This window comes from Helicoverpa zea, chromosome 12 (genome assembly GCF_022581195.2).
Source record: "Helicoverpa zea isolate HzStark_Cry1AcR chromosome 12, ilHelZeax1.1, whole genome shotgun sequence".
NCBI lineage: Eukaryota > Metazoa > Arthropoda > Insecta > Lepidoptera > Noctuidae > Helicoverpa > Helicoverpa zea.
Genome location: NC_061463.1, coordinates 352,515 through 376,045, shown reverse-complemented (window position 1 = coordinate 376,045; position 23,531 = coordinate 352,515). Strand labels below are relative to the sequence as shown.

At 38.0% G+C, this 23,531-nt stretch overlaps 3 protein-coding genes and 2 non-coding genes across 6 annotated transcripts; 4 read left to right on the top strand and 1 right to left on the bottom strand.

Moving 5' to 3' along the window:
- Positions 1-15: 15 nt before the first annotated feature.
- LOC124634953 (BTB/POZ domain-containing protein 19) lies at positions 16-20,605 on the top strand. Its single transcript, XM_047170654.1, has 10 exons — positions 16-649; positions 14,779-14,935; positions 15,140-15,302; positions 17,672-17,805; positions 18,200-18,359; positions 18,523-18,664; positions 18,995-19,072; positions 19,162-19,279; positions 19,655-19,818; positions 20,182-20,605. The coding sequence occupies exons 1-10, from the start codon at positions 474-476 to the stop codon at positions 20,357-20,359; spliced, it is 1,470 nt and encodes a 489-aa protein (XP_047026610.1). The 5' UTR covers positions 16-473; the 3' UTR covers positions 20,360-20,605.
- On the bottom strand, positions 671-742 carry Trnae-uuc. Its single transcript has one exon. It is a non-coding gene; the product is annotated as a tRNA-Glu (tRNA).
- On the top strand, positions 1,511-3,318 carry LOC124634954. Of its 2 annotated transcripts, none has more exons than XM_047170656.1 (5): positions 1,511-1,780; positions 1,869-1,963; positions 2,074-2,169; positions 2,392-2,458; positions 2,534-3,318. In XM_047170656.1, exons 1-5 carry the CDS (start codon positions 1,731-1,733, stop codon positions 2,550-2,552), a joined length of 327 nt encoding a protein of 108 aa, XP_047026612.1. In that variant the 5' UTR covers positions 1,511-1,730; the 3' UTR covers positions 2,553-3,318. The 2 variants fall into 2 exon arrangements, with proteins under 2 accessions (XP_047026612.1, XP_047026611.1); XM_047170655.1 differs by having other exon boundaries at positions 1,517-1,780; positions 1,869-1,944.
- On the top strand, positions 15,372-15,443 carry Trnag-ucc. Its single transcript has one exon. It is a non-coding gene; the product is annotated as a tRNA-Gly (tRNA).
- LOC124634956 (probable small nuclear ribonucleoprotein E) lies at positions 15,997-16,526 on the top strand. Its single transcript, XM_047170657.1, has one exon. It carries the CDS (start codon positions 16,103-16,105, stop codon positions 16,388-16,390), a length of 288 nt encoding a protein of 95 aa, XP_047026613.1. The 5' UTR covers positions 15,997-16,102; the 3' UTR covers positions 16,391-16,526.
- Positions 20,606-23,531: the final 2,926 nt, after the last annotated feature.

Here is a 23,531-nt window from a genome sequence, read left to right as displayed (position 1 = left end):
GTACCTGTGAGGCTGATTTCATCCCACGACACAATGGACACGGTGTTTTATCCTCAATGCGAAGCTTCTACAAAGCATACGCAGCTGAATAACATTGTGTGTCGAGTTCCGAGATATTTCAAGTTAAAGCAAAGTTATGCGATTGAGGTTATGTTGACAAGCTAAGGTCCGAGTTTACCATTTGCAAATCAAATGTTTTCTATAAATAAGTAAATGAAGCGTTAAGTTGTGATGTGTTTACTCTGTTGTGGTGCTCGCGTCACATAGTTTTACGGTTTTGTAACAGTTTCTGTGTGCAAGTGCGATTTTCCTCGTTGTTATTGTTGTGGAGAGTGTTTGTTACGAACTTATCTCGAAGTGTTACTCAACAATCAATTTAATTCGCATATTGCTGTTTCCCGGCAATAAGTTTGTGAATATAGGCGCAATACCTCGTCAAAATTTATCCAATAAAAAAGAAGCAGCCAGTGCCAATGGCGAATAGGGTGACCGGCACTTGTTGCACTGCGTCGGTTGAGCGGGCCGGCCTGCCGGGGCTGCTGCGCGACTTGCAGCGACTCTCCGAAGACCAAGACTCAGCTGACATCGTTTTTATCCTTGGAACCAACGAAGAAAAAGTCTACGCTCACAAAATAATTTTGATAGCAAGGTGAGTTCATGCAAAAAGATTTTCCCGTACCGGGAATCGAACCCGAGCCTCCTGGGTGAAAGCCAGGTATCCTAGCCACTAGACCATACGGGAGATGATGAAGAGGTTGAAATATACTTTTATGTTCTATAAATAAATACGTTATTAACATAATCTATATTAATAATTTCGTCAAAGGGTACGGTAGACTCGATCGAAACCTTATATGAATAACAAAACATAAAAAAATATTAATTTTGAGTCGACAACATATATCCGCAAAATTCGGATTATGGAGAATTTCGTTAAATTTCAATTGCACTGACAAGCAAACCACAGTCGCCATCTTGGGTAGTTAATAAACGTTGCTTAGATACGCATCGCCAACGTTTAGTGAATCTTATCAAAAAATACTTTTCGTCAGTCGTTGACGTTTCGCGAAAATATTGTTTTTGACACTTTTTTATGATATACTTTTTGTTATGTGTTTTTTCTTTAAACCTAATGGTATGTTCACACACGCGCGTTCAAATCGACATTTAACGGGCACAGTCACGTTCACGAGCGTGTAAACGGTACGCCCGAGCCCGTGAACGCGCCCGTGCCCGTGAACGCCGCGAATCGGTCGAGTGTCGGTTTTTTGGCAAAGTTCAAAGGATGAATGTGCGGGCGCCCGGCGACTGTTTACACGCGCGCGGGCAGTCAGTCTCTCCTGCGCTTTCGTGACGATTAAACGTTCTAAGAAAGTCGCTACGATCGAAGATAACAACATGGCGGAATGGTTAACGTCGTTCATCATTTTGATTATTTTTCCAATAAAAATAAGTTAAGCCAAAGGCTATGACAGCAACAACACCGAGATCCTCGCTGCTCGCCATTCTTGCACTGACTGACACGACGGCGCGCGTGTGAACAGCTTGAATGTCCGCCTGCCCGCGACGGGCTGCACGCCGCGCAGCCCGCCAGGCAGCCCGCCGGGTTGCGCGGCGCGCGTGTGAACGTAGCATAAGATTGGCCGATTGCGATAAAAACCATAGAAAGAAGAATAATAACCATAACCTCAAAGTCGAAGTTTTAGTTCAAATGTCATTTAGTTGTTCAAATGTCATTGTCATTTACTTTGTTTGGATTACACACATCATGCCGAAAATCGTAAGTATTTCATAAAATGTTTCGTTGGTCGTGTCTCTGTCTTCGTTTAGTCTTTTGTTTGATGATACCTATATCATTTTGTTAACAGCCGAATCTCCGTGCATTTGGTAAACATTGTCACAATTGTGGAAAGTGGATGGAGCGAAGGGCTCTTCGTAAAGATGGTGTGTAGTATTTTAGTAGGTATGTAGGCAGGTTGTGTTTTTAAGTGAATTTTGTTTTGTTTTCTTCTTAAAGTGTGGATTGTGAGCCTTCTGCATTTAAAAATAAAATAAGTACTTATTTACTTCCAGTGACATGCAATTTTTGTAATGGCAAAATATTTGCAAGAGATGGCAAACAAAAGCAAATGTGCAGTCGATGTGTGGAATGCGACAACATTATACTCGGTAAGCGGCTCAATATTTTTTCTCTATAATTCGACAAATAATAATAAATGACCACACGCATAGCCTGTGTTGAGGTGTCATGAACACATACAGAAACAGACACGATTTTTTCACCGTTTTTCTCGATAATGAAATAAACCCCTTCATGCGCAAGTTCCACTTGAACTTGGCTGGCTCTTATTATACAATAGACATTATTAATTGTATAATATATTTTTGCAGATAATTTCAATTATTGCGAGTGCTGTGGCTGTAAAATGAAAAATAATACTTATTACCAGATAGAGATGTGAGGATATACCTACATACATTCACAACAGTTATTATTATTTGAATATTTATCTAATATATTTTCTCCTTTAAGGTCGATAACGAAGAGTTGAATGTTAGAACTTATAAAAATATTATTTACAACTCATTTCGAGAAGCTGCTCAAGCAAGAGGGCTCCTTTTTGACGATCAAGAATGGGAAAGATGTTTGAATGAAGCAATTGATTTTAAACTTCCTCGGCAATTATTTCGAGTTCGAAGATTCGATGATGTAAAAATTCAAATTATCAATACCACTGAACAAGGCTTGAAAGGTGATAAATATTTATCGAAAAATGTTATATATAGAGAAATTTTGTGATAATCAACCTCTGATGTATAATAGAGAATATTTTTTTATAAGTACCTTTGCCAAATTCTCGGATAAGTACTCATTGTAAAATTACAATTTACATACTTCCTAATATTATTCTTGATTTAGCCAATTTGGATAAAGAACCACAATTTCATATTTTATTTTTAAAATTAGTAAGTACTTATCTACCTGTCAAAGTAAAGAAAAAGACTGAGTGCTTAAAACAAAGAGGTTTACACAGAGTAAACCTTAAAAATTATATGTTTTGTTAATTTGTGTTAGTTTATTTTGAATGTTAATTTGAAATAAAAATAATTTGTGTAAAAACTTTTGCAGTTTTTATTTATTATATTTATTAAACATAACGAACGAAGCTATACGAATCTATGCCTTGATTATTCCTTTAATATTCCTTGAGACCCGATGACTACAGAAATTTCTACCTACATTTTGCAACTAGACGTGTATTATGAGTCAAATTTCACCCGAGCGAAGCCGGGTTTTCCACTAGTACCTATATATTCGAATAAGTATCAAATCTATAGTAATAACATTTACTGCTTTTATTTGATACTTCACACCTCTCGGTGCTAACTATAATGTAAATCGTTCTGATCATTTGTAAAGAAAGGCATTTTAGGAAAATAATATAAATAATTTTAAATAATAAGCACACAAGAAACCAACAATTTACATAAAATGTCGGTAAGTAAATTATATTTTTTATTAAAATGAAATCCTGTTCCGCGCACATTTTCCCTTTTTTTGCGGAAAATATGACTGAAAAACAATTTAAAACTTTTTGGACAAACTGTTAATTTACGAAATCGTCAAAGTTTGTTCCAAATTGTTACTAATTTTATCTATCTTTATGCGCGGAGCAAATTGCGGACCTTTCACCGCCGCCTGCCGAGCTTGCACCATTCAAATGTTTCAAATGCAAATGAATTTTGAACGCCGAGATGTGAAGACGTAATTTGCTTGATGAGGCGCCCAGGGCCCATAATGCGCTAAAAGGAAATAAAGACTATAGAAGTACAGAAATTATATAATATTCATCACAAACTGTTTTACATTTTCTGTGCAATTGGGAAACATGACATGCAGCGCCATCTCTGTTACGTAGCTTGAAACAAATTTTAAATGAAGCTTAACTAGATGGCGTTTAATTCAAATTTCGAATCATTTGCATCCTAACAAAATCCTTTGAAAGATTTCGTATCATTCAAATTCCAAAGTAAAATCTGAAGAAAGTAATAAAAAAGATGGCCACCGTCCGTCCGAATGAATTATGTATAATGCCAAAAGTTATGCACACCAAAGATGGGGGATATCGAAAAGAAATCAGTCGACGGCAAGCAATTTGCATGTAAATAGGCAGGGTCCTGTTCTCGACATATGGTCCAGTTGAATGGGGCCGGAAAAACGGCAAGTTTCACCAACAACTCCATTAAGTTATGCGTAAAGTTAGCAAGACTCGCCGAGTCTGTTTGTTAACAATAAATTGAAAAAAAAAAATAACTCACATTTGCGGCAGCACAGGAACTTCCCTAAGGCCACTGATCTATGACTTTACTCACTATTTATTATTATGTAGGTACGAGTACTTTTCACAAAGAGCGGATAGCTAGATAATATGTTGTGTTCGCATTTATCTACGAGGAAAAAATCTTGTTAACATGAAAGTTGGAAAAGCAACATAAAAATACTGTTGAATGGCTGTGGGTACATGTACTTATGTATAGATTTTCCGCACGGGAAATCCTCTTTTACTCCTCATCATACTCTCTCGTTCAGTAGTTAGTACAAAACACCCATAAAGCGTCTGTGTACCATTGCTGAAATGATATACCACCTATGGTGATACGGTATTTCTACATGTAAACAAAAAGTATGTCATCTCATCGATCTTGAACCATTAACACTTCGGTATTTTATATAGCGATAATGTTGTAAGAGCTAACCCCGAATACCGTACCTTAACGCTTACAAACACTACCTACGAAACTGTTTACTGCAACAGCTCTAGAGTATAAAGTGTAACAATTAAGCTTGAGTTAGCAGCAATACAAACAAGCGGTGATTATACACCGCCGGGCCCAGCTGCTCAGCCGACTCTTTATGATTGATTCAAAAAGTTGCCAACTCCCGGCCGCGCGAAACGATCAATCATCGCTAAGCTTGTTTCTTATTAATTTTATTAATGCTACAGAGCCGGGATGTGCTATACTGAACACTTGACATTTTTATACCAATAAATTGGCTTTTAAAGAAATTGTTATTGATTTGAATAATGATGGCAGTTTTCCTGTTGCCGCTGTGAAACATCTTCTCAAGATGTAAATGAGTCTCTGTTGGATGTTAGTTAAGATATACCTTCTCTAGTAAGCAGTCTAGAATCTCTTAAGGAACAGGATCTCCTCATCTCGTGTAACGGTTGTTATATACTAATAGGAACACTGGGTGTTCACATTGTTTTAAAGTTCCTGAACTTGGTCGGAGGCGCTCGCTTCATTTTGTTTATCGTCACCGTTTTTGTTTACTTACTAAACTTCCCCTTTTTAATCAAGCCCAGATACTAGCTTGTTAATCTTGGCTAAAAACTTCTCAGGGATGAAATATTTTATATTTGTTACTGGATAGTTGTTTTTGGATAATTAACACACCAATCCCATAAATACAAACTTTTTTGGCAATAATTTGGAAAGCGAGCACCCCATTTTGAATTTCACGATAAAATGTACGAAGGAAACTTTCTTCTAAGCCTCTCTCTTAACTGTTTTATTTACTTTTTATGATGAAGTTAAGGAGGTAGCAAAATATTGTAAAATAAAACACAAACCAAATTATGCATTGACACTTAACTTGGAAATAAGTGTTCATTTTACTTATTTTTATTTTAAGACTGTTTAAAACAAATGATGTAAAGTTATAAGTACGTCGGTAAATAATAATGAAGTACACCTGTCTCCCATAAATCTTACTAAAAGCCAAATTTTGTTCTTGATTAGTGCTCAGAACGACTACCGAACAAAAGTGTAGCAAACGAAGCTTTTATTTCTTACAAGGTGCTTAACACGAGCAATTTGTCTTACTTCATCTGGCAACACTTATTCACACTTCACATTGCCATGTGCAGAATCGACTCAGTCTTTTATCCTTGTCACTCTCCCACTTATCAGGATTGACGTGAGCAGCACAGCCTATGTAGAAATCTTGACGAATTTTGGTAATTGGTATTAGTGACTGGTTCGACGCCTGTATAGACTATAGAGCGTTAGGGTCACCAGACTTTTCGATATTTTTTTGGGAACGAGTCTTACGCAGCTGCAAATTCTGCTGATTAAAATTCCTATTCCTAAGCAATGAACGACATGAGGCAATGTAATAGTATGAAAAAGTCTCAATTTTAATGCATTCAAAAATATCAATTAAAACAGTGAAACATCTTAATTAACCTTACCACTAAATAGCTGTTCACTGTCATTGATCAAAGTTCACAACCAGATTAATTTCAGTGTCTATCGATATTCTACATAACAGAGTGTCCCACCGGCATCATATCCTAGCCACCCTTAACAGGGATAATTTGGGACTTAATTACAGCGGCACCGGGTGTGCGGGGGTGTGAGGGGCGGCGAGCGGGCGGGGGGGGGGTTGATTGATGATTCAATGAGGACGGCGCTTCGCCCGCGTCGAATTTATCGCGTAAGCACCCGCTTGTTCTCGATTATGCACAAGTTACAGTTTGCCGTAATGTATGTGTTGCGATACTCGGCGTACACCAATTTTGATGTAAATGCTAAATTATGGTACATACTTGAACATACTGAAAGTGTTTTCGAGTATCTACCTACTTATACGAGTATCAGAGCTTGCAAGGGTTGAGTAGTTCCTAGTTTAAAAGTGGCATGTTGCTTTTCCACGAAAACGGGGACTCTTTATTCTGTGGTCAAGTGTTACTATCTTTTGGAATACTTATAAAAAGAAAGCTCAAGAATGTTATTAATTGGTTAATTACGTCGACACATCTCAACAAATAATTTGCATAACTTACAACTGCTAGCAGTAACTAGTAATTGTTACTGTAATTCTCATTAAACTGACAATGATACTTTCAAGACACCTGTGCTTACATTATTTCAGATAATTCAATAACTTCGTCGAAGTAATTTTAAATTCATTCTTATTAACGAATAATATAGGAACCTGCCACCTGTGTGTACCAATTATGAATTTCCACAACAACAATGTACGTACGTGTGTTGAAATTCTATGAAACACTCGACGAAGTTAAACCGCTGAAACACTAGACATATTTGTTGGAATAAATGAGAAAAGTTGGCCGGTGGAGCGCGGGAAAAAACAATGCGTGTTGTTGAAACAAACGCCATCTATCGGCGAGGTAAACAAACCGACACGAATCGTAATTACAACTCGCGCTTCCACGCGAACTGCTCGTTTGCGGTAACCACTCATTATCGGGATATTTCCCAACCGATTCATTTTACAATTTTCTACTTTTTATGGCGATATACGTAGTATCATCGGCTTTTTGTAACCTAGTAGCTTTAATTAGGAAAAACACTGGTACGCGCACACATTAATCGTAATGCTCCAAGAACAAGGAATTTCCCCTAATTATGTCTGGGCGTCACACTGATGGGTTTAGAACCTGTGGTAGTACCTACTAGTACTGGTTATTTAATATAACTGATTGTTCAGGAACAAACATTTCAATATTAACGTTTCCAGATCCATGTTTTCACCTGAAAAAATTCAGAGCCGTCACTTAGATACACCTGTTCTTATGTCCACAGTTCCCCCACATTCGTAGTCACCTCAGCAGCAAACAAAACGCGAGATTCAAATCAGTTCAACAATACTAAAGGGAACAATACGCCGCGTAGCGACAAAACGCACAATACGACATCAATTATTTAACACGTTACGAATACTTTGTACCTGGCAGAAATAAACAAAGTCTTAAAAGAAAATTTTGACATATTTGTGTTCTGACAAATATAGCACTATTTTTAGGTAAAGTCACATCTATACTTCTATACTAATATTATAAAGAGGAAAACTTTGTTTGTTTGTTTGTAATGAATAGGCTCAAAAACAACTGGACCGTTTTTTAAAATTCTTTCACCATTCGACAGCTAAATTATCCACGAGTAACATAGGCTATATTTTATCCCGGTACGGGCAGCAGATACCACGGGACGCGGGTGAAACCGCGGGAAAACGGCTAGTTTACCATATTATGGCGAAATCTCTACATATTTTGTTCTTTTTTAAGTGCTATAGTATCCGTACTAGGCTATTCTTACAACCTAATGCTTCTTTGTAAAGCGTAGGTAAATAAGAGTAGCACCCTGTCCGTTTATCCTTGTTTGTTACAATGTGAATAAGAGGTGTCTCAACTATGATGTAAATAAAATTTGAACAATTTCGTCACCTTCAGAGCATCCTTAACCCAACGAAATGTTTTAAGTTCACCTATCAGTCCCGATGATGACATTCAACTATAAAAGTTTCCTTCGTAAAACTGTTGAGTGCGCCTCAGGAGTCGCGACCGAGTATTTGTGAGGGATCACACTTTACTTTGTCGCGAGTAATGTCGGCGACAGTAAACATCGCTCGTAAACGCAGAGACTACGCGCTGTCGCGATCTCGATGACATTATAAACTGTGATTTATGTCGCGCGTCGCGCGTCTCTTCTCGGTGTGAGCATGTCCTTAGATAACGTGACACAGAGACCTCTTTAACGAATTTAAACTTGGTCAACTAGACGTTGTGAAGAACACCCAAAGGAGAGCTTAAGCAGCTTACAAAGAAAGTTTCAGCTAATTATTCTGAACGAGATCAGCGGTTGAATTCTTTTGAGCTAAGTAATATACCTAGTAAGAGTGACTTGTGGTAGAAAATTTAAATATAATTTACGATTTAATAGGGAGCTTACAATACGTAAGTCTACACCGCACAATTTGTTATAGTCAATAACAAAAACCAGGAACTTATACACAATACCAACAGCGGCACGTGTTGCGATGACAGCTGAGCGCAGCGAGCGCCGCCATTGTGAGCGCCACCGCAAATTGGAGCGAGCGGTTACAGCAGCCTGCCAGTGACGTCACACCGCGCTCATTACTGCCTTATTATTTGTAGAAAAATGTCGCAATAATCTGTGCCCGCCCTTAAGTGCGGATCTTGTTGCGACGCGCGTCAATTCTTTTGTGCGAAAACTGTTTACAAAGAGCGCGCCACTTCGACTGCGCCACGTAACAAGCTCGGCTGCTTTTATCTGACAGCCGTCAAAAGCCTGAAAGGACATTGATTGTTGAACATTTTCAATTGCAATCTACGTGTACAGCGCTCACTTGTACGTAAGTGATGAAATGATACTCGTATGAATAGAACGCTCTGAAAACATATGACGATTAACTTTTCTATAAGCTCCAGCTTGATAACCTATTGAAAAAGATTGCAAAAGGAACGTTTCATTCGCCATTAAAATTGGCAAAACTTGAAATGAGAAATGTTAACTGAAAATTTTCACATCACCATGGAATTCATAGATTTTTCTCGCTTTTCATTTTATCTGCTGAAAAAAAAACACATCCAGCGATCGTGCAGTGTAATTTACAAGATTGAATTACACCAATCAGGCTTAACGAGTCGATTTATGCTCGTTGGCAATACGCTGGGTATAACACAAAAATAACACGTACGTAGCTATGGCGTTCATTAGCTTTGAGCTCTGTAATTCGAACGTAACGGTCGCGTGCTGTGAATGCGGCAAAATTAGAATGTTGCTAGACTCGCGTGCAAATTATAGTCTAGAATGCAGTTGGCAACACTCCCCAATGTACCGTCAGTCACAACAGTCCAACTTACGTTGTCAGTTATTCGAATTCTTAACACACATGATGAAATACTGGTATTTCAGCAATCAACTAATAACCAGAATTTAAGGAGTAACCCTCAATGTTTTACTGCTAATCATGAAAACGGTGTAGTATCGAAACATTTTATTCAGCAATAAACGCCAACTTTATTCGCGGACCGTACTCGCTGATTTAACTAACAAGATAAAGTTGTGAATGGTTGAATGTAGTGCAATTTTTGTTTTTACTTTTCTAATTCCTGTAAAAAAGATAGCGTTCAGGAGATTTATAATTTTGCACCGTCTACGTGATACGAAACACAAAATATACCTAGATCTACATCTATCATATACCACTAAAATTGCAGAAGAATTTGTAAAAGCATTTTCTCACTAGTCTGTAAACACTGGCTATTAATTAATGAACTACATATTTAAAAGGTATTTAGTTATCTGGATTGACACATAAGAAAAGTTGCAAATTACCTCGGGAAGCCCAAATATTTATTTAAATAAGGACACAATAACACTAGTCATCCAACGTAGAGTGATATAATCTGCGTAAAATAAGGCGCGTCAGACAAACGCTGCAAGAAGCTGAGTTAGATTAATGTGAGCCGCATCAGCCGCGCCGACAGCCGAGCTGCAGCCAGCCTACTATTAATCGCTATCTGTAGGCACACCGCACTGTTGGTGGACAAATAGACACTCCTGTACCTCAACTCCACTGGCATGATATAGTAGGTACAGCAAACAATACTTTTATGTAATATTGTACAAGTCCTTGAATAGTTACTTACTGAAGGCAGTTCGAAATATGTTGCTAAATATAAATTATATTTTCGATTGAATATATTGGTAATCAACACCTATGTATTTAGTATTTACCTATTGAATATCCGACCGGCCAAAGAAACTTTTTTACGGCATTTACAAGCGAAACAAACCTTGTCCACAACATCACACAAGGCCTGGTCACCGTAAGATCAGTGACGCAAATTGCGCGTCAAGTTGTCGCGATGTCGCGTCGCGTTGTTGCGCGGGCGGCGTGAACTACTGACGTCATCAATCATGGCGACCACGCTGATACGGATTGTTTAGAAACGCCTCGTTTTTACCACAACAAATCGCAAAGTTAATTTTATTAAGTGCGAACAATTCCCCCGTCGGTTGTGTAATTTGCTAAAGTGTGATGTTAGCCGGTTTATTACGGGCTGCAATTTTTACTGCGGTTTTTAGGTCGAGTACTTACCTATTAATTTTGCTTGATTAATTAGGATCCTGTATCTATCTGGTCCGCTGAACATCGATAAATTGAATGGTAATTATTGAAAAATGAAATGAATTTTGTTTAGAAGTCATTACCTACTAAGTACCTACCTCATGCTTACCATTGAGCTTCTTAGCAATAAGAAGAGAAAAATCGCCGATAAAATGAGTCTGAAAACTCTTTATATCTTTAAAAACATATCTGCCATTCCTAAATCCTTTAAACTCTCTGTTCTTATATCTCATGACATACCAGCACAATAGGTATATCGTGCGTAAAGTTAAATCTGTGCTCAAACGCAGGCGCCATGTTTGCCAAGCTAACTCACGAGAGAACACTATTAAAAGTTGCTCGATGTTGGTAAAGGCCCGTCACACGTGCCACTGAAACCGCGCGGTTCGGTTACAGCTCATCGAGAAGTTCTTGTGAGTGTGGGATATTGTTTTACTTATTGTTTGTTAGTCTTGTAAGTGTTGTGATTGGAAAGGATTTGCGCTGTCAATAACTTCTATATCAATTTAACTTTGTTTAACTATGTGCTGGAAATAAATATTTGTCTACAGTAATGAAATCGTCCAATAATGTAGTTCGTGCTATAGTAACATAGGGACATATCTTAATGTCAAACAGGTTAATTTGCCAAACTATGTTAATACACAATGTACGTACCTACTAGGAACTATAGCACATACCTACCATGTAATATGTCATTCACATAACCCAGCATTTTCCTAATAAACATAACTGGTGTGATTGGATGAGACTGTCTGGTCTGACAGTCCGACGCGTCAATTAGCCGCGGCTAGTGATGTGCGACACGCGAGCTGCACTAATCGAGTTAATCACAGCACTGGCCGTCACTCGGGGAGACGTCATGTGCTGGATGACAGAGATTTGTCTGTGGGGAAGTACCCAAGAGAACGTATTAAAAAAAGACATTAGACTGAGCGATATTTTTAAACGGATTTTAGAAGGGCTCAAACAGGCGTTTGGCATAATCGCTAATCTACCTTACATAGTAATCCATCAATATTCCCGGGTAATCAGCGTTTCCAGCGCCTACAGAGCTGGTTTACGTTCCATTTCTTCCCAAGAATATGGTCGTAATCCTTTAGAGCCGGGCTCTGCCACGTGTTAAATGGAGATCAGCAAAAAGTGCAAGTGAGCCGCCACGCTCCATTAGTCAACATCTGACGGAGACGCGCTACTGTGTAGCGAGGTGTAGACGCGACACCTCTCTGATAGGTGGTAGCTATAGTGTAGAAAGAGCTATGTAATCGAACTATATCAAACCAGTAGTAAAAAGGTATCATACCTTTATACAAGTACATATTATCGCGTTTACCAGCAAGCTACTTGGAAAAACAGAATGAATAAAGATAGACAGGTAAGTAAAGATCATTTAACCTTATTGCGCATTTCTTAGGTACCATCTCAATAATTGTTTTACTTAATTTTCCTTCATTAAATTCAAGAACACTACGTAGGTCCGAAATCTCAAAATGTCGTGTCTGTATTAAACTCTGTGATGAAACAGCCGGTCCGGCGACCAAGATTAATGATATCCAGCTAGATTGTGGAGCATCACACCGCGAGCACGGCACTGAATTAATTATAAGGACACAGGCTCAAACTGTGATTAATTGCAAACAAATCGCGCCAGCCGAACAACCGCTAATGGTATGAGAAACTGTATCGCACGCCAACTCTAAGCTAAGCTTTATTTAACAAAATGCTTATAAAAGTTGCGTGATTTATGGAACCCCTGACGGAGAGTTCTTTAAAAATTGTAAAATTGATTTTTTTAAATTGGCCAATCGACTAACTTATCCACAGTGCCCTGCCTACTTTAGATGTGTGACTTTTTGGACAAGGACGGAGCGTTTGACCAGATAATTTTAACACTAATATAAAAAAAAAAAAAACAAATAGCGACTTCTTCGTTTGAAATTCAGATATAGAAACTAGAACAGCAGTTCAAAACAATCCACGATAACAACCAGAATTCCGATCTTCTTTTGTTTAAAATCTCTAAAATCGAATTGTACAAACAAAACAGTACCGATTCAATACAATGCAAGATATATGGAGGATCTTGCCGAATTCCATCCGGGAGAGAGGCGAGAGCTAGCACCGCAAATAAATCAGCTAATGAACGCTACAGCGGCTCCGCAATTAATTGAGATCGGCTGCACAACTTAGTGCCGGCAACACCAAGTCCGACTGGCCTGGTACCTACAAGCGTATCTTGTATCTACTTATAGGATTACACCAATTAATTATTAGGAAGTAGGTAGTAACACCTAGACGGTGGTTGGCAATTTGTAGCCAGTAACAACATACCTTAGTTCTCTTCTTAGTCTACTGAAAATTGTATCTCTAATGAGGTTCTGCTTCTCTCATTTGCCAATGTTTATCTTGATGATCCATTCTTACCTGAAAAAAATAGGGACTCTGCAACTCAGAAAAATAAACTGAAAGTCTGAAACAAGAAAATATTTCTGACTCAAAAAGACATTAGGAATGTTTAGATAACAATAATTGACCATGTTGCGTAAAATATAGGTAAGTATTATGCGTTCTAACGGATACTTCAAAATTTTCGATACAGATTCTACACAGTATATCTTAGAAAATCAGCTCAGGTATAATGTAGAGGCCCCAAGCGATGTTGTTAAACTCGTTAACTAGGACAAAACATGTTAAAATATTCACACGTCGCGACCTCACGGCGCGGCTCGATCACTAATGGCTGCCACTCCTGGGACCTGCTGTAATGGAGCTGGACCATCAACTATTCATACCAGATGAGGGATTGATTCTACGACGTTGGAGAAAGATAAATCAAGCATAGATGTAAGGATTGAAGTGGTAGGTCGAGATAATCCGACCGAACCTAAACTTTGTACAAAACAAAGTTGTTTGCTTGAAAGGGCTCATCTCAGTAGCCCATACATCTTATATATACTTACTTACCTGTTTAGAAATCTTTGCTACAGTTACACGGCTTACTCGTTTTTCACTACTTAGTTGCATATAGAATACAGATTTATAAGTACCTACTACACTAATGTTATAACAGTTAAAATTGACTTCCAAGTGAATACGACCTTTAATCAGGTATTCTAACAAATTCTCAATTGAAACTACTATAATTACGAATGAGATACCTATTCTAACTCTCAACCGATCCAATTACGGATACATTACGCAAACAAGGTGATAAATCACTGCCACGGAACGTACGGAGTTGAAAATTGAATTTAGTCAGTGGCAAATCCAATCAGTAGAGGTGCAGCCGAGGCGGGCCTGTCTCATCAACGCTAAATAACGGACGTGTCATCGCGACACCGATACACGCCGCTAATCTCCGCCTAATCCATCAGCTACCAGGATATTTACTAAACTAAAACCTCATTACACAAATACTTCTAAATATACTACCGTAATTAATTCTGGATGTTTATACATTTTACAAATCCACTAATGGCCGCCAGAGGGCGCTACTCGCCTCTAAAACTTTCTCATTACAAGTTGACAACTTTAAGTTTTTCCAAGAAAGCCGAGCTGCGCTCAGCGCTTAAAATTTCTTCAAGCAAAATACTTCCTGATCGGTTTTTAATTATCAGCTGCAGGATGCGCCTCGCCTTTGTGTAATATTAAACTAGTTACGCTAAGTTTTTAATAAAACCGACATTTGCGTTAAATGTAGTTTTTTTCAGACGTTGAAGCAAACAACGTTTGCGTAATTCGCCTTTCTGTCTTCAAACCCATTTAAACTCAATTGATATTAAGTTTTTAAATTAATTTTTCCTTTGTTTTAGATGCAAAAGTTTTCAAAACACAAAACGAGGCGAGATTTGCCGCATACCTGGATGTTCGGTAACGCCATCTATTGGCGCACAGCCGACACCAATACGAATGCCGCACGTGCAAGTTGAGACATTTCGACTTTTTATACAATACGTTTACACCGGGAAGGTAAGTTATAAAATCTTGATGATTCGATTACTTCTAAAATAAATAACGGATATAATGTTGTAATCACGAGACACGCTTCTAGTACCATCAAACCATAATATCAGTTGCATACACCCAAAATCACTAGATGGCGCTGTGTTAAATAAATGGTAAAACCTTTTTAATTTGAATAAATATAACAATTATGTTCGAATATTATTGCAGTTATTACTGCAAGACTCTGGAGTTTTTGAAATGATGACATTGGCAGCCGATCTTGGAGTAGAGGATCTGAGATCAGCATGTGAAGATCATGTCACTTCCACACTGAGTGTGGAAAGTGCTTGCACATTGTTAGCCGCGGCCATGGAAATACAGGATCGACCCGGTAATCATTGCACTATTAATTTAAGTGTACTGTTTATTTTTTACATCAATTTCGGCCTATCTTTCAGTTGCGATGGTGGTGTAATGGTCAGCATAGTTGCCTTCCAAGCAGTTGATCCGGGTTCGATTCCCGGCCATCGCACACTTTTTGTCACTGTTAAAATAGTGCTGGTAATGTTTTTTTGTTGTTTTTAATATAATAACCTAACCTACCTAACTTTTTATTGAACAAATCTTTTGTGTATACGTACTCAGATTTTTTTACTGTACACTCAATAACGATCAGTGCAGTAACAGTAATAAATAAATTATTCAATAAGCCGACCAAAACTCTTACATTGACTCGAAAAAATCAAAACTCTTACATTGACGATTGTAAATAATTTGTAAATAAATACTATCGCTAAAAGTTCATGTTAAACCGAGTAGAATAGAAAATTATATACGTACACCCTACAATGCCATGAACGCAAAAATAAAGACTAAAACACCCCGTCGTTTTTCCATCGGGGGTTAAAAAACGTTTTTAGTAGAATATCTTTGAACTTTTATTGAACTGATTTGATATGAACTTTTTTACAAAATAAAAATAAACGAATGAACCGTAAATAATAAATAGTAAAAGTTACTAAACAGTCTATGGTCACTAATTCGGCCATCACTATTATGCGGCCACAACACTTGGCGTCATTTTCGACCATAGACAATAATTTGACAGATTGCAAACCGCAAAGAAAGCCGGGCTTTGGATATCGTTTGTTTTTTGCATTTATTCTAAGTATTGCCTAAAGTTACCTCAAAATGGCATACAAAGGTCCACCGAAAGTTCAAAAGGTGATGGTCCAACCTATCAACCTTATCTTCCGATACCTACAAAACAGAAGTAGAGTGCAAATTTGGCTGTACGAGAACGTGAATCTACGAATCGAGGGACACATCGTGGGATTTGATGAATACATGAACATTGTATTGGATGAAGCCGAAGAGGTTCATATGAAGACCAAGAATAGGAAGCAAATTGGAAGAATTATGATGAAAGGAGACAACATTACGTTAATTCAAAACGTGAATCCGAACGCGTCAGTGTGATAGGTTATAAAGTTTAGCTCTAAGTTCATTCCTCAAGGTATAAGAAGACTCTCAATTATTATTTTTAAAAGCGTTGCAACGCTTGTGAGTTCAATGCACCAGTGTCTACCTTATTAAAGTTAAGAGACATTGCCAACAAGTTTTTTATTTTCTTCCTGTTATATCAAAATATAAATGTTGTGTTACTGTAACAGCTGAGAGATAAAATTACCGCCACCTCTCACTTACATGTGAAGTAGATTACACATAGATTCCATTATAACTTTTGCAATCTAAACTTCAGCATAGTTTATTGTAGAACATCTAATTCAATAATGTATATATCGCTGTGGCACATTTTTGAAATAGATATTACATAGTTATATGATTATGATTCTTAGATTCGTCTATGTTCCCTTTGTTTGATTTATTAAAGTAGCAATTTCACACAAATCGGAATAGTCTTCTTGCATATAGTGTAGCTCATAAAATTGAAAGAATTATTCAAGTTATTTCAGAGTTTATAAGAATAGATAAGTATGCAAGGAGCACTATTTTACTGTAACCCTAGGAAAAGGTTTTTATTCCGCATTATGCAACAAGTATTTAATAAATTGTGGTAATTGCGCATACATAATATTGACATACATGTTTCCACTACCATTAAAAACACATTTTAAGTACTTACAGCTAAGCTTTGAGCCAACAGCTACATGAGTTGATCTATAACATAGATAAGCAGAGCACTTTGCAAGAGCATTGATGTAACTTTTTCCTATCATATTTTGGAAGGTATGATTTTGTGGGCTGTGACATTTACACATATAGTTATCGGCACGGATAATGAGCTCTCGGCGGAAGAGTGGGGATCGCTTTGCGCACCGTACACTTATGGCAATAAATCACTTCTGCACAGGTGAAGGTTAGGGCTCAATATCCTTGCCGATGATTATACCAATTGAATAGTCTGCAGAAAGTTTTACCAATTCAGTAAACTGATAATATCCTTGTGGTGTATCAATTTGTAGAGTTAACTGAGTTGGATAGGCAATTGTTTTATGCAAAAAACATCTTTGCTGCTTCCATTATGATTGGAAGCCAACCCCAAATATGTTGGGAAAAGTCTTGGTAGATTTAGAGTAAATATTCATAACTGTTCATCATCACAACTTGTTGCTGCAATACACATACATAGTCACTAAAATTGTAGCCCTCTCTAAAGTCAAGTAAGTATATTAACTTGAAAAGCAACATAAAAGCCAAAATAATCTAAGTTATCATGCTACTTACCGTCATCTACAGGTGGGAAGAGTGCATCCTCGTTCATGGAGCGCTGCATCGCGTTCATCGGGGACAACGCAGCCGACTGCGTCAAGACTAACGCCTTCCTCAACCTGCCCAAGGAAGCACTCATCAAGCTCATCTCTTCTGACTTTGTTAGTATACTTCTTTCTTATGGTAGGCGTAAACTATTAAAGTAAAGGTCTAGTCAAAACAGACTTGCAAAGAATTATAATACTCACATCTGTTTAGTGTTGTATTTCTTAGTGATCACGTCCTAAATGTACACGCACTCACCAGACACTTCATGAGGAACATGGTGTTTTTGCTAGTTAAGGCTACAATAAATCTGTAGGTAACAATACTTCACTACACTACAGTTCGTTTGATTACCTATTTAATCGTAAATTCAAATATAGAATTGAATAGAACGCCATCTATTGTACTTTCATGTCACTAAGTAGTTTCGCTACTCGACGATAGATGGCGCTTAATAAATGGTCAAGTTTATGTTCACTTGTTTTATACATATTTGGCTTATTTATATAGCTATGCTTGGAAGAGGAAGAAGTATGGCGCTGTGCCCTGGCGTGGGCGAAGCAGCGCGCCGGTGTGACGCAGCCCACCGCGCACTGGACGGAAGAGGAGCGCGCTAGAGTCTGTCACCATCTGTCGCCGCTTATGCAGCATGTGCGGCTACTGCTCATCGGTAATTACTGGCTCCATAATTAAAAGTATAATATTACTCAATTTAAATTACAGTACAGCTTTGGCATCCTCAAACTAGGCTATGTCCTTAATCTTGAGGATCCTTGCTGTGTTTTATAATAAGCCTAAGATTAACATTTAATATTGTGTCCTGTTGTCCCCAGACAGCGCAGTGTTCGCGGAGGAGGTGGAGCCGACGGGCGCGGTGCCGATGGAGCTGTCGCTGGAGCGCTACCGCCGCGCCGCACTGCACGCCGCGCCGCCGCCCGCGCCCCGCCCCGACACCGACAAGCGGACGCAGCCGCGGTATGTTACGTACTTTGTGGCTCAGTCCAGCTGTATAATACAAATAGTCAAACTGGGTGAATTCGTTTTGTTCAGTCAATGTCTTACCTATACTACATTGCAAACGATTGGAAGTTGCTCGACCATGCCTGGCTTGGCTTTAGACTTTTGTGTTACCCGATGTCTAGGGTCAGACAGGGAGCCACACCTTGCTATGGGTGGATACTCAACTCAGCATAATATCTTATGGTTTAGATTAATGGTAGCTGTATATTTAATCTAAAAAATGCTAGTTTTTCTCCTTTAAGCTATTTGAAAAAGCTTAGGTATCAAGTCTGTATGTTGTTCCAGATTGGCAGTGAACATGTTCACAGGATCCTTAATATTACAGCAAGACAAGAGCGCTTTCCAAGCTGTCATCAACAACTGGTAAGATTTTTAAAGTTTTTCAGAAGTGTCGTAGAATTCGTAACAAACTACCCAATGTTTATTAAGACTTTTTTAAAACTTTCATGTAGGTGCGGAACTCCGAAGCAGTCGTGGCGGTTGATATTCCGCGCGTCAACGCACGGGTTCTCCGCACAGGCGTTCCACTCTCACTGCGATGGTGTCGCACCTGTCTTACTACTTGTACAGGTACACTAGTGTCCGCTGGTTACATTATACATTGGGCTCTTACCACTAGAGTTATACCATCTGTGTGTTGCAATTAGTTATCCGCTGGTGTGAAAACGCTGTTATGGGCTCATACGCAATCAAGTAAATGTCACGTAAGCTATGTGAAGTTTTCTGAACTTGATGTTTTTATAATTGACTTGCTTCTGCCAGCGGTTTTAAATTGGTGGTGAAAGATTTTTTTTAATCTGAGCAGTACCTACTTCCTGATATTAGCGTGTTCAAAGAATTAAACAAACAAATAATCTCTGCAGCTTTATAATATAAGTATAGATTGGGCATTACTTACCTTCTAGAAGTCTTCCTGAAATTTTCACGACTGTATTGATTGCACAGCTATCTCGCGGCGAGGTGATCGGCGGGTACAGCGAGGCGGCGTGGGCGGCGGGCGGCGCGGGCGGCTACACGCCGGCCGAGCGCGCCTTCCTCTTCGCGCTGTCCGACCCGCCCGCCCGGTACACGCTGCTCAAGAAGGCCTTCGCGCTGTGCTACCATCCCGAGTAAGTAATACAAGAACAATACATTTACACAATATTGATCATGTGTTTTGGAAGCCTTAAAACTAAGGATTAAGGAACTCGCAAGCAGGAGAGAGAAGTATGGTATTTGTACTAGCTCTCGCCAGCATTTTCTCCACGTCCTGGGTGCTAGTTTGCCCTCCAAAAGCAGCCTTCCTCGACAAGTGAGCTCGTTTTTTAAAGGCATCAGTGAGATTAGTGTCAGGATAGCCCACTTGCACTGGTGCGTTCAAAAAAACGAGCTCATTAACTTTATAATTATTAACCTCAATTTTAATAAATATTGCTAAGAAATAAGTACAAATTATTTTTGAATTTACTTTTAAATTATCCTTTTCCACCCAGCTGCGGCCCAATATTCGGCGCGGGCGCAGACCTGCTGATCTCAAGCAACTGCAACAGCAACAGCGAGAGCTACAGCAACCTGCACTCGTACGGCGACCAGCTCGCGCCAGCCTCGCTCGCTACCGAGTACAACTTCACTGTCCGGGACTATGAAGTCTTCACTTATAAGCATAATTAAATATTACAATTGCTGAGAAAAATACACAATATTTTGTGAGGGCTCCAAGTATATTTTTACCTTGCAAACCACCTTTTTTGCAAAAAATAAATCTTCATTGAGAAAAGTATAATCAAATGTAACCGAGTGTTGTGTTTTTACAAGGTTGTAATAGATTATTTAAGAATGCTATGTTAACATTCCATTCTGACCAGAATAAGATTTTATTTTATATTCCTATTATGTGTCAATAAAGTGATAAGTTTATCTTGTTTTTTTTTTTTTTTTTCTTTTAAGCATATTTTCTATTTAATGCAGCGCCATCTATCCTCATTCATATATAACTATAGTTGCAGGTTCACAAGCTTAGTTCTCTAAGTTCAAACTTGGTGGCAGCACTTACCTATATTTATGGAACATCCAGGTTGAGTTAACCACAAGAGCACCCGCAGATATTAAATGTAATATAATAATTTATTCCTTTTTTAAAGAATAATTTATCTTTTAAGACTGGCTATCAATTTCTATACTAAATGTGTTGGCCGCTCCGAACCGAGCCACTTCATTAGCTTTTTTATTTATTTTAATAGGTATTGTATAGCTTTATATAATTAGGCAGAAACCACAAACAAGTGAAAGTCAAAAGAAGAAATTAATGAAATTGTCAGTTTAGGCACAACTTTGAATGCCTAGGTTCACCTGCCTGCTATCATGAGAGAGAAACCTAAATTCATAGGTAGATTATTAATGATTGATTGATGATCCCAGTAATTTACTATAAATTAATTTAAAATATTGCTTTTCGGAAAATAGTGATAGCTCCTATTCGCGTCGTTCCGTAAAACCACAAAATACATTATTAACTTTCAAGTATTATCTACTTATCAATTTTAAGTTATAACCGCAAAGATGACAAATTAATTACAATTATAATTCGTTAATAATATATTCTAAGGCTTTGCTTATTTATTCCCATTGCGGTTTTAGTATTGGTGCTTTATGTTTTGGTTGAGACCAGGTGTCCACACTTGATAGAATATATTATTCGGATGAATTACTTAAGTAGGAGAAACTTTTCTAACGAAACTTTTTTAACACTACAAATGGAAATGTATCTACCTACGCTGTTGGCTACTTACCTAGAATTTCGTAAAGTTATCAATTTAGTCCTAAAGGGTAAGTACGGCGCTGAACAGACCAGGGGCCCGATTCTCCTAATTTTACTTAATTTAATACGATTGACGTTCGACTGCGATCCAATCCCGACTCGATTACGATTGAAACGTATATTCCGCTATTTTTTCTTTGAAAAAAATAACGTTTTTATTTATCCTTTTCTGTCATTCAATAATGAATCATTTTGTCTGCAAATGATTAACTATTGCAATATGATTGTAGAGCAAACTACTGTATAGACCAAAATCACCAAAATAGCAGACCAATCGCAAACCAATCGAATGTCGTTGGAATACGATTGGTCTTATACTAGTAGCAGAATGCCCGATATGGTTAAAATTGCTATTGCGATCATATTGCGATTCGACTTTGACATTATTAACTTAGGAGAATAGCACCTGTTTACTATCATGGATGAGAAGAAAATTTATAAATGTGCTACCTATATTTATAAAAGAGAAGCCTCTAGACGGGGACTAAGTACCTAGTACCTAGCCACATGGACAAAAGCTACTACTAACCAAGTATCTATGTACGCACATATAACACCTATGCATCCTACTTACTTACCTAAGTATATTACATTACACCTACTTAGTTGGAATTGAAAGTCCAATTATCTTTTTCAAAAAGCTTAGTCTAGTTTATTAAGTTAAATACGTCCGGCAGCTTTACTAGCTACTCGATTGTAGTTGAACCAGTACAGTTAAGAGTAAGTAACCACAACTCCTTAATTCACCACATAATTACGGCCTACTAATTACAGAAGTTTGACAATACTTGTAAACCAATTATAACATACTTAATGCCTTTTATGGGAGACATCCGGGTTAATGGCCATGGTCCACAATAGTTCATTTTGAAAAAAATCATGTATCCTAAGTAGGAAAAATGGCCCATGTCTGTCCGATACTAGGCCGTGTTGTGGTCAGCTCTGTCAATTTTTTTGTGTCTAGTCGGCTCCAGGCTGTCTGATTCTCAATGCTTTGTGGCGTCTAGTATGATGCGGTCAATGTACGGTATCGGAAGATGTTCAAAAAACCAGCTCCAACCACTTCTTAGTAGATACGTGGTTTTTTTTAATTTTCGAATGCTAATTTAACTAGACCATGTCATGAATCATTGATGCAGTAGGTAAGTAGGTACTCATTTGTACCTAGACTCTTGTACTAGACGCGGGACTCCCAAGTACTGAGGTAAGTATCTTCGTATTTCTAGCCTTCACGCAACACGCATATTGCAAGCAACTACTTAACTGAACGAGAGAAAGCCAAGGCTACTGGAAAGTTATTCGGAAAACCCCAGCCTTTTGCTTTAGTGCACACCTGCAGGGGAAATATGATTTTTTATAGCATTTAATGAATATTTTAAGGACCAAATAACATTTAGTTATGCATTTTCAACAACATTGAGGGTAATTCCATAAGAGCCGGTGCTAAAGTGGAATAGTCTCTTGTCGTGGCTTAAACATAATATTAGATACCTTATAGAGTTACCTATCTATTGCTCTGGTTTTGGTAGTCGCATATAACCATTGGTAACATTTTCCGGATCAGACTCCATATAAAAGTAGGTACCTATAGGTATACCGTAGAAATCCAAAACTAGCCCTTGACCCGTTGAACTGGGACAACGTTCACGTTCTAAGAGAAACCAAAGCTATTCATGATTCTCTGTGGTTTGGCCACAAAAACTATAAACTTTAACGCCGTTTAACATATCAACTAATAATTAGAACGGTAATTCTTAAACGTATGTTTACGAAAATTATGGTTTAAAACCGCGAAATGTATTGCTATATCAATTATGTTCTCTACTTACTGACACGGAACTATTTTTTATGAAGTGGCAACCTGAGTATGTAGCGTTAATTATTTTGAGGTATAATTCGCTTAGCAACTGAAAGTCTTAATTACAAAATCCGTTAGGTTCAAATGCAAGCCTACCGTGGCCGCAGCTAACGGATTTGGTATTGGACCTTTCGGTTTAGAGACGAGTATTCAGTACAATACAATCA